At 40.1% G+C, this 16,804-nt stretch overlaps 1 protein-coding gene across 2 annotated transcripts in view; it reads right to left on the bottom strand.

The window, feature by feature from the left end:
- Bbs4 (Bardet-Biedl syndrome 4) overlaps positions 1 to 16,785 on the bottom strand; it is a 55,135-nt gene extending 38,350 nt beyond the window's left edge. For both annotated transcript variants that reach the window (XM_074061516.1, XM_074061517.1), the window contains exon 1: positions 3,964 to 16,785. In XM_074061516.1, the coding sequence (XP_073917617.1) occupies positions 3,964 to 3,987 (24 nt within the window). In that variant the 5' untranslated portion in view covers positions 3,988 to 16,785. The remainder of the gene's footprint in view (positions 1 to 3,963) is intronic.
- Positions 16,786 to 16,804: the final 19 nt, after the last annotated feature.

The following is a 16,804-nucleotide window of genomic DNA, read 5'->3' as shown; positions in this document are numbered from 1 at the left end:
TGTCAATATTTACAGTGACATTGCTCATAATAGCCCCTGACAGGAAACAATCCATTGCATGGTATTAAACAATGAGGTAACAAAATGTGTGCGTCCATACAGTGAAACACAAGGGAATAAACTACTCCCCCTGTAACAATATGGATAAACCTCAGAAAGCACTATGCTAAGTGAAAAACACATAAGACTACATAATGTATGATTCCATTACAGGAAACTGCTATACAAGGCAAAACCAGGAAAAAGAAAACAGACCAGTCAGTGATGGGCTCTGGTTAGGAGTGGGATAAGACTGGCTACAAACACCAAGGAAACTTTTGGACAGACAACTATGTTCTAAAAGTGGCCCGCGGAACTGTTTGGTCCTTTTTTCTATTTACTTATTTTTGGTGACACTGGAGTTTGAACTCAGGACTTCCTGCTTCTCAAGCAGGCACTCTACCACTTGAGCCACACCTCTAGTCCCCATTTTGCTCTGGATATTTTGGAGATGGGGGGGAGGGTCTCATGAACTATTTCACAGGCTGGCCTGGAACCACAGTCTTCCCAATCTCAGTCTCCCAGGTAGCTAGGATTACAGGTGTGAGTCACCAGCACCTGACTCCTTTCAATTTTATTAGAAAATAGAAGACAACTTCCAAAAAAAAAAGAAATAAAAAGTTCCATGCACTGGAAACTTGAAAAGATGAAATTACCGTAAGTATGACACTGCTAGCCTGGGTGTGGTGGCTCACACCAGTAACTTCAGCACTTGGAGGCTGAGACAGGAGGATTGCAAGTTTGAAGCCACCCTGGGCTACAAAGTGAGTTCAAGACCAGATTGAGCTACACAGCAAGACCCTCTTTCAAAAAAAAATGAGGGGCTGAAGGTGTGGCTCAAATGGTAGACTGCTGGCCTAGCAACCTCTAGCCTCTGAGTTCAAACTCCAGTACTACCACCACCAAAAAAAAAAAAAGAGAGAGAATGAATGATGGCTCACACCTCCTAGTTACTGGAGAGGCAAAGATTGGAAGGACTGCAGTTTGAGGCCAGACCTGATCAGGCAGGGGTCAGGGAAGTGAGGGGGAAGGGCAGAGGGAAGCAGTAGCAAGATCCCACCTCAACAAATAAGCCAGGTATGTGGTATGCACCTGTGAGAGGCATAGTAGGAGGACAGCAGTCAGAGGGGGCAAAATTGTGAGATTCTATCTGAAGAATAACCAAAATAAAAAGGGCTGGCACTGTGGCTCAAGTGGTACAGTGTCTACCTAGCAAGCACGAGGCCCTGAATTCAAACCCCAGTACCAGCAAAAAAAAAAAAAAAAACGCAAACAAAACAACAACAAAACACTGCTAGCAATAAACTTGATGATGAAAAAATTAGTTAACTTCAGGCTTAAGTGCTAACGTCCTATCAAAACAAAAGCTATTCTGTTCAAAATACTATGAGACTGAAATATTCAGTATGATTCTGCCATGACAGAAATCAAGTTCACATTCTGCTACATGAACACTTATCTACATCTGCAGTTAACACTAGCAGATAAGCTATATTATAGCAATGTCTTGTTAACCTTTCTACCTTACATTTAAAAGTATGCAAATTATTTCTTCCATGTTTCCAATATTTAAAACCTAGTAGTAGTAATCATGCTAATTTAATATTCTTAATAAAAATCTTTGCTCTGTGTTCAGAATTTTCTTTTTCTTTCTTTTTTTTTTTTTTTTTTTTGTGGTACTGAGGTGTGAACTCAGGGCCCACACCTTAAGTCACTTCACCAGCCCTTTTTTGTGATGCACTTTTTTAAGATAGAGTCTTACAAACTATTTGCTTGGACTGGCTTCAAACCATGATCCTCTTGCTCTCTGCCTCCTGAGTACCTAAGATTACAGGTGTGAGCCACCAGGCTCAGAATTTTCTGATTAGACTAAAATATAAAATAATGTGATTACTCTGCATGTGCAAATGAAAGAACAGAAAACAAAAGGCCCTTAGTAGACAATAATGACTTTGCTCCTTTTTTTTTTTTTTTTGAGACAAGGTCTCATTATGTAGCCCAGGCTGGCCTTGATTCTCAATCCTCCTGCCTCCTGCATGCTGGGATTACAGGCACACATCACTATCCCCAGCTCTGACCTTGCTCCTTAACACACAAAACTAAGTTGTAAAATAGCCAAAGTCAACATTTTTACTGTCTAAGTTATCCAGGGTGTTTTTTCAAAAGACAATAAATCATGAAAAAACAAAATAGTTCTAACAATATTGCAGAACAGGCACTGAAACCCAATACTAAACCAAGGCACAAAGTTTCACATTTGGAACCAGGCACCAGTGGCTCATGCCTGTAACCCTAGCTACACAGGAGGCAAAGATCAGAAAGATCACAGTTCAAAGCCAGCCCAGGCAGATGGTTCTCAAGACCCTATCTTGAAAAAACCCAACATAAAAACAAGGCTGGTGGAGTGGCTCAACTGGTAGCTCTCATCTGTCTAGCAAGCATGAGGCCCTGAGTTAAAAAAAATTATGATAAATATGCACGTATCTGTATTTATGTGCATACTTAGTCATTAACTATTATTTGAGTCATTATTTTGGAATATTTAGTCATTAAAAAAATGAAGTCTGAGGCAAGGTCAAGTGGTAGAGTACCTGCTTTGTAAGCCAGAAGTCCTGAGTTCAAACCCTAGTCAGTCACACCAAAAACAACAAAAAAGAAGTCCTGTTATGTGCAGCAACATGGATGGAACTGGAGGACATTATACTAAGTGAAATACACCGGGCACTGAAAGACAACGTAAGCTCTTGCTCATATGTGGTCACTAGATCAGGCATCAGTGGAGGTTAGAAAGGGTAGGATAGGGAGGTTAAATAATAGGTGCCAAAATACAGTTAAGACAGAAGGAATAAACTCAAATGTTGTAGAGCATAGAAGAGTGACTGCAGTTCACAATTTATTATGTATTTCATAAAGAACTAAGAGTTTGAAAGTTCCCAACCACAAAGAAAGGATAAAAGTTTAAGATGGAAATCCACCCTGTCGAGTTAACACACTACACGCCGTAGTATGTACTTCTATGTTAACTTTTTAAAATTAGTCAAGAATTGCGAGACCCTGGGTGGCTCCACAGCAGCCCCCAATATTAGTTTTGTTTTTTTTTTTTCTTTTAAAGAAATGACTACTGGCCGGGAGCCAGTGGCTCACAGCTGTAATCCTAGTAGTTGGGGCGGTGGTGATCAGAAGGATCGCAGTTCAAGGCCAGCCCGGGCAAATAGTCCCCGAGATCCCCACCTCCAAAATAACTAGGGCACAATGACTGGAGGTGCGGCTCAAGAAGTAGAACGCCTGCCTTGCAAGCATCAAGTCATGAGTTCAAACCTTAGTCCTACCACAAACAACAAACTACTAATGGGTCATCCTGAATTAATGTGCGCTGCTCTATGGGCTTTCTGGGGAATTAGTTAACGCTTAACCGAGACCAAATGATTTTGACAGTACTTCCCAACACTCAGTCACAACAGAAAAAGGATGGCCCCAATCCGCGGGCCGAAAGTTAGGGACCCTGAAGCCTCCAGGCTTCGTCATATTAAACTCTTAATCCACGGGGTTAACAAAAACAAGTGGCAGTGCTTCCTTTCCAAATTCCGAGAGAAAGAAAAAACGGGGCAAAAAATAGAGCCTACTCCGGCTAAAACCTCTTTTCAGTCGGAGCGCCTCAAGAGAGACCGCAGTCCTAGCGCGGGGCCGGAGCCCCAAAAACCGAGACAGCGCTGGGCGACCCAAGCAGGACGCGTCGCACCGCCCACCTCCATCCGGAGGGCCTCGGCTCCGCCTCTCCCCGGGGCCGCCGCGAGGAACAGCGGCGTCGGCCGGCCTGCCCCGCCGCGCCCTGCCAGCCCTGCCAGCCCTGCCCAGCCCTGCCCAGCCCTGCCCAGCCCTGCCCTGCCAGGCGGCTGGGACACTAGAGAGAATCTCGGCGCTCACCGTCGCGAGCTTCTCCTCAGCCATCTTAGCTCCGCCCACCGCCGCGCAGCCGGAAGTCGACGGTTTCCAGGACGACGAGGCCGACGGAAGTCGTAGGACTGGGGAGGCGGGAGGAACCTGAGCCGGAAGGAAGTAGATGGCAGAGCGGAAGGCTGAGGCTGGGAGGTTTAGTGGCTTCAGGAAGTCGGGAGGAGGTTTGGGGTGCGCCTCACAGATTGTAAGGGTGCCGGTGAGGGACGCGCGGCCGGTAGTTCCCGGGTTCCCCCGGAAGGCTTAGCCCCTTGTGCGCCGCTGTAGGAACCTCCGGCCACGGACTTGTGCCCGTTTTTAATGTAGTCCGCCTTCCGGGAGTCTCGGCTCCCAAAGCCGAGCCCCGCGGCGGACAGCGTCGCACAAACCTCCGGGTTTCCTGGCGTGCCCTGTCGCGCCTTGTCGTCTCCCGCTGTTTACGCCCGTCTGCGAACCCGCCGCCGGCGGGCAGCGTTTGGGCCGCAGTCTTGTCTTGGTTTGGAAATGTTTTTAAGTCGGGAGATTTCACAAGACATCTGACGTCAAGATGAAGCCAACCGGGGACCTGCAATCCTGCATGGAGGTAAACAGCTCTGAATTGCGACTGCGACTGGAGAGAAACGTGTGCCGCCTTTGTCCACAGTCCTAATGGCCCTGGCCCGCAGGGGAAGTTAATTCGTTAATTTTCCACCTGAAACATGTGTTGGGCTATGAGATCAGACAGTTCTGTCTTGTCTGCTTCCTGACCTCAGCTGGCCATTTCTTTAAACCTCGTTGGTTTCGGCGTCTGGACCTCTGCCCTAAGCAGTGGCCTTGGAGCGGAGGGAGTCAGACGTTAGATCAGTCAGCAGAGTTTATGCGCAAGCTCCTCACTAAGTAAATACAGAGAGGCCTCAAGCACACGAAAATGAAACTTTGCAAGGAAAACGTGCAAATTATTGTTCCCACAGATAGTCCCATCTCTCACGTTGGCAAAGAGCAAGATTTTCAGATATGTGAAGAAATAGGCATTTTTTCATCGCTAGGGGGAGTGTGAACTGGTAAAACCTCCATTGAGCATTTTAGCAATAACTACTTAAGTTAAAAATGCACATAACCTTTAACTCGATTATTTCAGTTGTACGAATTTATTCTATAGGTGTAGATGTGGGAAATGACTTTACATACAAAGGTATTCAATGCAGCATTGTTTGTAATAAACCAAAGCCTGAAAACAACCTAAATGCCCAACAATAAAAGTTAAATAAATATTAAGATAGTTCTACATGGCACATAAAAAAAAAGCAAGTATTTACATGTTGATATTGAGGAATTGCCAGGATACATTATTAACAGATAAAGACAAAGTGCAGAGAAATGCATATAGTATCTGTGTTAATTTTTAAAAAAGGCAAAAATAAAGAGGACTATTATGTACATAATTGCTTATATACTCAGAAAATATTTCTGGAAGGATAGTCAAAATACTAAAAATGATTACCTCTCAGGAGAAGGGGGTGGCTGGGGTAGAAGGAATAGAAGTAGAGCTTTTAGTTTACATGTTTTGTACAATTTGAATTTTACACCACATGGATGTATTACCTATGCCAGTAATAGAGAAAAAGAAAATTAAATGAAAAGCACACTGTATCAGTAGAATTGTGTAAATACTAGGAGAAATATAGAAGAATAAGAGCAAGTAACAGAGGGATCCAATGTAGACTTGTTCAGATTGGGAAGTTTTCCCTGGGTAAGAGATGTTTAAAATGAGACCTAAAGAATAAGGCATTAGCTTGGGGAGAGGGCATGAGGAAGTGTGCAGGTCAGAGAAGAATTCTAAGGCAAAGGAAGAATTTGTGCAAAGGCCCTGAGGGTGGAAGAAGCTTGGCCAGTTTGCAGTACAGAAAGAGGACAAGTGTGGCTGGCAAAAAGAGGAAAGGGTTGGTTGCCATAGGAGAGGAAGGTAGAGAGACTGGTGGTGTACATCCACAAAGGCCATATGAGGGAGTTTATTCTAAGGGCAATGGGAAGGCACTAGAGAGTTTTGAGCAAGGAACAGCATGATCAGAATGAAACTTTTAGTGTTCATGTTCATTAATGAGTGGAGAATGAATTGGAGAATGACAAGAATTGATAATCCAGAGACAACTAAAGGACACTGAAAACAAGATAAGACAGTTCACCTGAACCAGAATCAGAAAAAGGAAATGGATTGTCCAGAAATTTAGGTGGTAAAACAAACCTCCTATGGTACAGCATTGATGGTGAATAATGAGAGAAAAGGGAAAACATGCCAAAGGAATGTGGTCAGGTTTCTAACTTTAAAAACAAATGCAATGGACTTTACAGCTAGTCACTGAGAGGGAGAGCCTTGGAACATGTTTGTAGAAGCTCATGAGCCTGTTTCCCATTTCTCCCTGTGAGGAGTAAATGACATTCTCTATTCAATAAATAAAAGACATTATTGTATGTTTTAAAATCTCACTTTCGACCCAAGATCTCATGAGGAAAGTAGAGAGCACTTTTTATACCAGGGCCTTTTTCATATAAGAAAGTACAGTGGTTTCTCAAATGTAATCATCAAACTTAATGTACTTTAATTAGGTAAGTAAATAGAAAAACCTCAAAAAACATTGTATCTTTACAGGAAAACCCTAGAAATCACATACCTCATGTTTCTTGTGCTACATGTGAGTCTTCATTTCTCTTAGAGAACCTTGAATGTGATCCTGCATATCAAGACCATTCAAATTACATAGTTTTCTATTCCAAACAAGACATTTAATCTATTTATATAGTAGGAACTGAGGAGGCAGGAGAGGAATCAGACATCAGTAACTTTTTTATATTGACACATAAGTTTAAAGAAACTTACAGCCATGTTTTTCCATTTTTATTATTTTAATGTCATCACTACTTTGTTAAGGTTCACAGCCAGCTTTGTTATGGTGCCACCTGCTGGGCAACTCTAGTGCCTCATGCCTCTTTTTAAGTGTCCAATCCCTTAACGCCCACACCACTAATCTCAGTCAACACTTGTGAAACACCACTTAAAAATAATACAAGGGCATTCATATTATTCATATGCTTTCAGGAAATACTGTAAATATGCCCATTCCTGATATTACAAATATCAAGGGTTAATGTGGGCAAAGGCATGTGTACGGCTTTGTGACAAAAAATACTGGTAGCATCACCAAACAGAGTTTAAATGAACCAAGGCACATCCATGCTAAAGTATATTGGGCAGCTTGTAGAACTCCTCAAGATGGTACAATAGTTATGCAAAAATATATATATCGTATGCTTCCATTTGGGGTTAAAAAAAAAAAACCAAGGGAGTTACCCATTTTATAAGTACAGTTTTTAGAAGAAACTAGTAAGATGCTTGTCTCTGTGGCAAAGGTAAAGGGACTAGGGACTAGGAATATAGGATGTGAAAGTGTTGCTATAAAATTTAACTTTTTATTGTCTACCTTTTTACTTAACAAGTAGTTATTAAAATATGTAACTAAAACCATTCTTATCCAGTTCTCGAACTTCACCAGTTGGTATGTAGTAAGTCTGGCATGCTAGCAAATAATAGAAAAGGCCATTTCAGCTAGAAAATGAAAAACTCATCAGAGTTTTAACTCATCAGAAAGCTGAGGAGACTTAAATAAATCAAACTTGAGAAAATCCCAAGTCCTTAAGAGAGAAGAAGAGAGCCACAGTTGCTAATACTCCTAAGTTGAACTATGCTAGGAAAAAATCCACCATAGGGAATAAAGAGGCCTGTGGAAATTTAACAGCCCCATGGAGGCTGGCATGACATAAAACATCTGAGGACCCAAATCTGAAGAGTAAGTGTGCTCCCACTCAGCCATCTTACTTCTTGGATCTTAACTAAGAATACAGATTTAATACACCAAACTGAGAGACAAGTGGATACCAGAAGGAAAACTGTGATAGATCCACCACCTGGAGGTAAATGAAGCTTTTGCCACATGCTAAATACCTTTTCAGAATGAGAGGACAAGGCAAGAGAGCTGAGAAACCCATCAGAGGCACTAGTGAAGTGTGTGTTGGGTTGGGGGGTGGAGAACTGACTCATCTGTGGGGACTGTGGTCACTCCTGTAAAAAAAGACTAAAGGCATGGCCCACGTGAGAGCTAAGAAATACCATCCTGTCTTCTATCCAGGTGATCAGATAAAACCTGGAGAGATCTTCTACATTTCCAAAAGCTGATGGCTTAGCTGTCAAACAGTCAGATCCCTGGAATCTTACCAGTGTCCCAAACCCAGGCCCTGCTGAAGTGAAAGTTCTCATTCTACCTTCAAACTATTTGAAGCTAGAGGTGAACTGAATCAAACTGAAGCTACAATAAAACTCAACTCTAGGTCAAATGTACAGCAGATTAACTGAGCCAATACTCAAGATGCTGAGACAAAAATGGGCATATCCATTTTGAAGGTAAATGCTATTTACTTCAGTCTCTTTGATATACAAAATATTCATTATACAATCAAATGCAGTCATGTGTTGCCTAACAGGATATGTTCTGAGAAATGCATCGTTAGGTCATTTCATTATTATGCAAATATATTTGTGTGCAGAGTATACTTACATAAACCTGGATGTAGCCTACTACATACTTAGGCTACTTGGCATAGCCTATTGTTCCTAGGCTTCAAGCCTATATAGTATGTTACAGGACTGAATACTGTAGGCAACTGTAACGTAATGGTAAACATTTGTTCTAAACACAGAAGTAGTACCATAAAAATACTACGTGGTAGGATTTTTTTCAGTTCCATTTTAATCTTATGAGACCACCAAACTACATGTGGTCTGTTGTCAACTGAAATGTCATTACACAGCACATGACTGTGTACGAGACGTGCACAAAAGCAAGAAAATGAGATCCCAGTAACAGAGAGGAAGGACTCAATAGAAGCAGAATGAGAGAAGACCCAGGTGCTACATTAACACAGTATTTTTAAAACAACTCAAAAATTCTGGGTCAAAATACTAGAATCAACAGGTGGAGATTTTGAAAAAATATGGTGATAATGCTAAAATCCCTAACTGAAATGGAAAACATGCTTAAAGAAATGGGGGGTTTGGAGGGATCATAGTAATCATACAAATGTAATGGAATGCTAGAAATAAAATGATCAGAAATGAAGAATTCACTAGATGACTTTAGCAGGTTATCATTTGAAAGCATGAGTGAACTTAAAAGTCATAAAAAGCATATAAACTGAAAACAAAGAGTGGGGGGAAATCATGTGAGATCTGTAGTATAGTATAAAAATCATGTAATATACATGTAATTGGAATCTCAGAGAGAAGTGAATATGGAACAAGAGAAATATGTGGTGATAATAGCCAAGAATTGTCCAATGTTAATGAAAGATATCAACACAGATCTGAAAGTTCAGTAATCATGCAAAGGAAAACATGCCCAAACATATCATAGTCAACCTGCTAAAAACTGAAGAGGCAGGGGGGCACTATAGGCAGTGAAACAAAAATTGAAATGACTTCATATGCAGAGTGCAATTAAATAACTTCCTTAAAGCACTGAAAGAATAGGAAGCGAGCATGGAATTAGGGTTCTACATCCAAATGAAATGCCCTCAAAGATAAAAGCAAAACAAAGAATTCTCTGACAGATTCATGTCTAGAAAAACTGTAACAGAAGAATGCTAAAAGCTCCTCAGACTGGGGAAATTATATCAAATGAAACCTTAGATTTGCAGAAAATATAAAGATCAAGAACAATGCAGTATTGCAGGGTTTACATCAGTAAAATATAACAAGCACAGATACATAATTTCTAGTGGTACACTGTCCAGTATAGTCTCAACTAGCCATCTATTTAAACTCGTTAAAAATAAAATTAAAAATCCATTTACAGTAGCCAGAAGTACCCAACAACCATCAATTACCTATCCTGTTGTTCAGCTCAGATACAGTACATTCCTATCATAGAACGTTCTAATTAGTGCTAGTCTAGAGTGAAAGACTACCTTAGGCTCTGAACACAACATACAGTCTCTGTCTTTTCCTCCTCCTCACACCCACTTAAAAAATTACTTCCTGCGAACTGCTCTGGGAAAAAAATCTGAATCCTTAGCTCAAAGGTTGTACAAAAACAGCCCATAGATTGATTTTGGCCAATAGGACATAGTTTCCCAACCACTGAAATATGCCATCATACCAAAAGAGAAAAACTGTATGGTAATCTTAATAGAAACACAATACACTCCTGACAATTTAACAATAAAACTTGCAGCAAACTAGGAATCCTCAGGTTTGGAAAGGGCATTTGTAAAACCTGCAGCTATCATTACACTCAGTGTGAAAAATAATCTATACCCATAATAGAATAAGGCAAAGGATTCTGTTCCAACTACATTTGTTAAACTTTGTACTAGCCAGTAGAGAAGGCCAAGACAAAACAAAAAAGGCATAAAAGCCAGATGTTATTTGAAGACAACATTGTGTGTATATAACTGGACACACTCTATAGAATTGTTTTTAGAATAAATTTAGCAAGGTGACAGGTTCAAAATTGACATAAAAATCAAGTATTTTCTTACACCAGCAACAAATGGAAAGTGGATTTAAATATTACTAATAAAAAAATCAAATACCTAGGTTGGGGGCATGGCTTAAGTGATAGTGTCTGTCTTGTAAGCACAAGGGCCCTAAGTTCAAACCCCAGTACTGAAGAAAAAAAAAATTCCTAAGGGGAGGAAATCTAATAAAAGAGCCAATTCCTATACAACGGGAGGTCCAAAATACTAATAGGAAGAAAGAAAATATAAGTATATGACAAGGTGTACCATGTTGATGGATGTTAACTCCTAAAAATATTTCATTCTTCCTAAATTAACCTATAGATTCAGTGCAACCTCTGTCAAGATCCCAGCAAGCATTTTTGAAAAATAAAGACAAGCTATTTCTAAATCTTAATGGCTGTGCAAATAGTCTAGAATAATCAAACCCATCTTGAAAAAGAAGTGAAAAATTTACTGATTTGATGACTTACTAGAAAGGTCTAGCAATCCAGAGTATGGTACTGATGAAAAGATAGACAAACAGATGAATGAAATAGAACAGAAATTCCAGAAATAGCCACATACACATACGATCAACTGATTTTCCATCAGAGTACCAAGTAGATCTAATGGATGAAAAATCTTTAACAAATGTTGCTGAAACTGAATACTCATGTTGAAATAAACCTAAACTTCTACAAAAAACAAAAGTTCTTTATGACTTTGAACTTGAGGTCATAAAGACCTGGGTGCCAGTGGCTTACACCTGTAACCCTAGCTACCTGGGAGGCTGAAACCAGGAGAATCGAAGTTTGAGGCCAGCCTGAGCAAAAAGTGAGGCCCCATCTCACGCAGTAGTGGGCACAGTGGTCCTTCTCTGTAATCCCAGCTACACAGGAGGCTGAGATTGAGAGATTGTGGCTCCAGGCCAGCCTAGGCAAAAAAAAGTTTGCAAGACCTCCCATCTCAATGGGATTTGGGGAGCTGGGCATGGTGGTGAGTGCCTGTTATCCCAGCTATAGGGAAGCACAGGGTAGGAGGATCTTGGTCCAGACCAGCCTGGGCACAAAGTGAGACCATAGCTCCAAAACAAACCAGGGCAAACAGGTTAGAAGCTTGGCTCAAGTGGTAGAGTGCCTGGCTAGCGAGGTCAGAGCTATGAGTTCAAACCCCAGTACACACACACTATAAAAGAAAAAAATATATATAAAATGGATGTTAGCAAGATAAACATTTTCGTGCCAGGCACTCAAGAGACAGACAGGAGGGTCACTGGCCCAGGAATTTGAAGCCAGCCAGGGCAAAATAGCAAGACCCTCAAGATAAATAAAAAACAAGTAAGCCTAGCATATACAAGAACCTGGGTTGCATTTCCAGCACTACAAAATGATAATTTTCTGTTCATCAAAAGATCTGAGTAAGCCATGTGTGTTGACATATACTTGAGTCAGCTTCGCGGCATTTGGGAAGTTGAGGCAAGAGGATTGAGAGTTCAAGGCCAGCTTGGGCTACATAGAGAGATCCTGTTTCAAAATAAGTAAAATCTTAGAAAGGGCTCAAGTGGTAGAGCCTGCCTAGCAAGCATGAGGCCCCGAGGTCAAACTCTAGTATTGTCAAAAAGAAAAAATAGAAGCTACTTCACAAAAGATATGTAAATGGAGGCTTATGAAAAGTGCTCAAGATCATTACCATCAAGTAATATAAATTAAAAATCAGTTATTTCATACATGCTAAAATGGCTAGAATTTAATTTAGAAAAACACAGATGTGGTAGTGAACATCTATTAATCTCAGCATTCAGCAAGCTAAGGCAGGAGGATCTCAAGCTTGGGCTACATGTTAAGACCCTTTCTCAAAAACAAACCACTGACAACAGGAAATGTTGACAGAGAGGTGGAGCAACTAGAACTCTCACACATCACTGATAGGCATCCCAAACAGTGAAAGCCTTCTGGAAAATAGTTCCTCGAAGTTAAGCATGAGCTTACCATGTGACCCAACAATTTATTAGTCTTGGGTATTTAACCAGGAGAAATGAAAACATTCACCAAAAACAAAACCCATATTGTCCCAAACTGGGAACAACTGAGCCATCAATAGAATGGATAAGCCAACTGTGACATACTTATAGAATGAAACACTACTCAGCAGTAAAGAGCAATCTACTGATACAATATGGATGAGTCTTTAAAGCATTTTAAGTGAAAGAAGACAAATGCAAGAGTACATATGATATGATCCATTTATGCAAAGTTGAAAAGCAAAACCTTCAGAGTGCTGGAGTAGAAAGGGTCTCAACGATAAAGGGTTGAGAACTTTACATTAACGTTCTGTATTCTCTTTTGAGTGGTTATAACTCAACTGTACACAAGTGTCAAAATGTTACACTTCTGATGAACACAATAAAACAAGGCAAGTAGAGAACTCCCATTCCAGGAGCATGGTTCCATCTTTAATGATCTACTCCCTTCAGTGATTTTGCAGCTCTAATCTGTTCAGGGCGAGGCCTTTGATTATGCAACTTATCTGAGGGATACAATCCAGTGTACCAAAGAAACAGAATTTGGAATCTGTGAAGCAATTTTATGGAACCAAAATAGTCCTATTTCCATTATTGTGCAAACATTTGATCACTGTAAGGCACTGACTTGCACTAATTTGATGTTTACAGGAATACATCATCGAGTTCACTAGAATATCACAGAGCTTTATTACAAGCTACTCAAAGTAATAGGGTGGAACTAATTCTTCAGAGGCACGCAGAATACTTCCCTTCATTAGGCGTATTTCCTGCCATTTACTGCGGTGACCATCACAGTGCTTCAAACTGTAACCAGGATTTTTGGATACAAAATCATTTTGTATTTCAAGCATGGTAGTGTACACCTGGATCCTGGCACTTTGGGAGGCTGAGGCAGGAGGATTGTGAGTTTGCGGCCAGCTTGGGCTGGAGACCCTGTCTCAAAAAGTAAAAAAATTAGGTATTTTTTTCCAAAGCAGGTGTACACTCAGCTCATACTTTCTCCCTTATTAGAAAACTCTTGTGCAGTTGCCCTGGTTAGGTAGAAATGAACCACAAGTCAAGATATGTGGTAAAAATTTATTAATAACCAAACAACTGTTCATCCCAGGAAGACTAGAGATTAGGTTATAAATTACTTTAGAGCAGATACAAGAACTTAACAATTTTAGAGCATTGCCATTAGAATATCTACTGCCCTAATAGGGCCACAAAAGGTGATCCATAAATACTGATTATCATTTTATTCTGCGCTCTAAGAAAATGGTGGTCTGCAGACATGGGAGTACACAGAGCAAGGGGCTCTTTCTATGAGAGAAAGCTGGGACATTCAAGTCATAGTTTTGGCTATGGTCCCTAAGAAACTTTAGGACAAATCCTGTTGTGTGTTCACTCAATCTTCAAGAATCCCAATCTGGACCAATTGTTTAGAGCTAGATCCTCATCAAATTCAAAATCAGAAGACCCATTTAATATGCAGTGAAGTGGCTTCAAGGGACCTGTTTTGTTATTGCGCATACCGAAACAAACATTAGTCATTAGAAGGAATTCTAGAACCTACAAAAACAGGATTTTCAGCCTGAAGAACTTTATGGGAAACAAACTGTCCTCTATGCAGAATTGTTTTTATCTTTCTCTAACCACCCTCCATATTTTCAGCCTGAAAGAAATCTGAATTCCTTATGGCATAAGGTGTAGTCAATACGGAGGGATTTCTAGCTGCCAAGTAAGACATCACGTCCCTCTGGAGAAATAACCAGTCATTAGATCAAAGTAAGATTGGCCTTCTATAAAGGGTCTGGAAATACACAGCCCTACATCTCTTAACTGATGTAAAAATGTTCGGGTGGCTCCCAAATACAAGGTGGGGAAAGCCTACTTTGGGTCCTTCCTAGTAGTCTGAGGTTACCAACAAAAGCTGCATGTTTTGAACAGAAAGAACCAAAATCAAGGATTGGCCACAGAATATCTAAGGTCAGAAGTCCTCTAATTAGTCAATAGCTTTGGGTGGTGCTTTTGGTAAGCTCTGAGAAATAGCTACAGTGTGACTTTCAGGTGCCAAGTATGGCTCTACTTCTGTTATCTGGCTGGGTAACCATGGGGCATCCATTCTCTGTACAATCAAGGTTAAGAGTCAGACAAACCAAGACCCTTTGTTCACTGCTGGACCTCCAGTGAAGGAATGTAGGCATGAAACTTCAACCACTTGCTAACAGGATGACTTCAGGGTGATTACCTACTTTCTTTGAATCTCTATTATTTATAAGATGGAAAAGGAAATCATGAGATTAGGAGTTTAAATGAGATGGACATGAAGCATTTAGTAAACACCAGTTAGCCTTAATGATCTTACAAGATAGTATTCCTAATTCCTCCTTACATTTACATAAAAAGGAAAACATCCCAGGCATGTTCATCTTGTTAGACAAATCACTATGATATGTATGCAGTTTACCAGGGTCTCCAAGATTTGCCTCCCAATTCATGGGGATAGGCCCTGAAGAACCTTTGTATTAATGGCCCTGCCTCATGGATCTGATTTGTTCTGTCTACTGTCTAGTAACATTCAACACCTGTTATGGGCTAACAGGAAAAACAAATTATTTTCCCCTAAGCACTGTTGTACTTACTGTATAATTAGCCTTTGTTTTCTCATTCGTTTCTTTGATCCTCACAATATTCCTATAAAACAGACAGCACTACCTAACAGAATGAACACACGGAATCCAAAAAGCATGACCCTGTTATGAACTCAATGTGTAATTCCTCAACATAGTCTTATCAGTTTATTTCCTCTCAGGGCCCACCTCAACCAGGGCAACCTACTTCTATTTACATGACTTATATATACATGTGATTTTAAGCCTACTGAATAACTATGGTAGTATGGTTATTGGGTTTTTTTTTTGTTTTGGTATTTTTAGAGCTGCTCCTTTTCAGTATGTGATTTATGAATTGGTTCCTTTCCTGAAAATGGCTCTATGGCCCCAAATCATACTAGTTTGGAAACTGCTTTTCACAAGAATCTGTGTTTCTTATTCTAAATGCTACTGCTTAAAGATCAGCTGCCCTTAAAAATGCATTTAATTCCACAAGGGAAAAAAAAAAAGGAGAGAAAACTAAAAGTTGCCTGTATACTCCTATAGTAGGCATCAGTTGATTTCCAATTGAGCATTTCTGAGTTAGCTATTTCATCTTTAATAACTAAGAACAGGAGCAAATCCCTTAACATAAACCAGACATACACCAACTCTATCTGCAAAGAAATACAAAAGTCTAGGGGTCCATACATTTTCCTATTTTCAAAGGAGTCAGGATTTTCCCATGATGCTTACTGCCTATTATCTTCTTAAAGGTCAAATGGTTATCTGGTGTTCTGTGCATTTTCAGTTACCAGATAAAACAAACCCTGAAAATAACTAGATTAACAACTGCAAATCAAATCATCTGAACCATTTACACTCACCTATCACATGCAATCACCCTTACATGGAGACTGCCCTAAACAGCACAGTGGGAGAGGGCTACTCTGGCTGGTTTCTAACAATTAGGCAAAAATGGGACATTAGTTACAAGTTTTGCAACAACAAATTAAGATGGTTTATAGATAGCATCAGGAGCTAACAGGAGTACTGGCAGGCAATTTGTGTGATCTCTGATGAGTAGTTTAAAGTACAACACTCAGAACCATCTTACCTGGTCCTGATTGCTAGGTTTCTCTGAGACCAGAATAAGAAAATTATACAGAGAGGTAGTCCGATGTTCCAGTCCCAGGTGAAAGAAACTGAAAACTTGGGCAAGTTACTTAACCTCACTGAGCCTCATTTTCCTGTAAAGCACAATTTGGACTTCACTTGTTTTAGAATGTAATAGAAGCTAAAGTATTTTGAAGATGAAAGTGATAAATAAACTCTTAATTATAGATCCAAACACCACATCTTGACTTGGCTGTAATATTAATAAAAATCTCCCAACATTTAAGACAACTCTCCCATTACCCTTATGGGAGATACCAACCTTCTAAAAGAGAGCTAAAACAAGGAGGGTTTTTTGGTTTTGTTTTTTTTAAGACTAAGAATAACTTTTAAGACATCTTTTAAAATCTGACATTCAAAGACTGAGTATCTAGTATGTATCCCTGTTACAATACAAACAGCAATCTAAATCCAGTGTTCAAGACACAGAAATTACAAAGCTTTCAGGAAAACTTCTGAAGTTTCATTAACCAACCTAAATGTTGGGGATGGTCTCATTCACAGTTCCCTGCAAAGGAAATGAACCAAA

The sequence above is a fragment of the Castor canadensis genome, chromosome 19 (genome assembly GCF_047511655.1).
Source record: "Castor canadensis chromosome 19, mCasCan1.hap1v2, whole genome shotgun sequence".
NCBI classification, from domain to species: Eukaryota; Metazoa; Chordata; class Mammalia; order Rodentia; family Castoridae; genus Castor; species Castor canadensis.
Note: the sequence above shows the minus strand (reverse complement) of the source record. Positions and strands in the feature narration are given on the sequence as shown.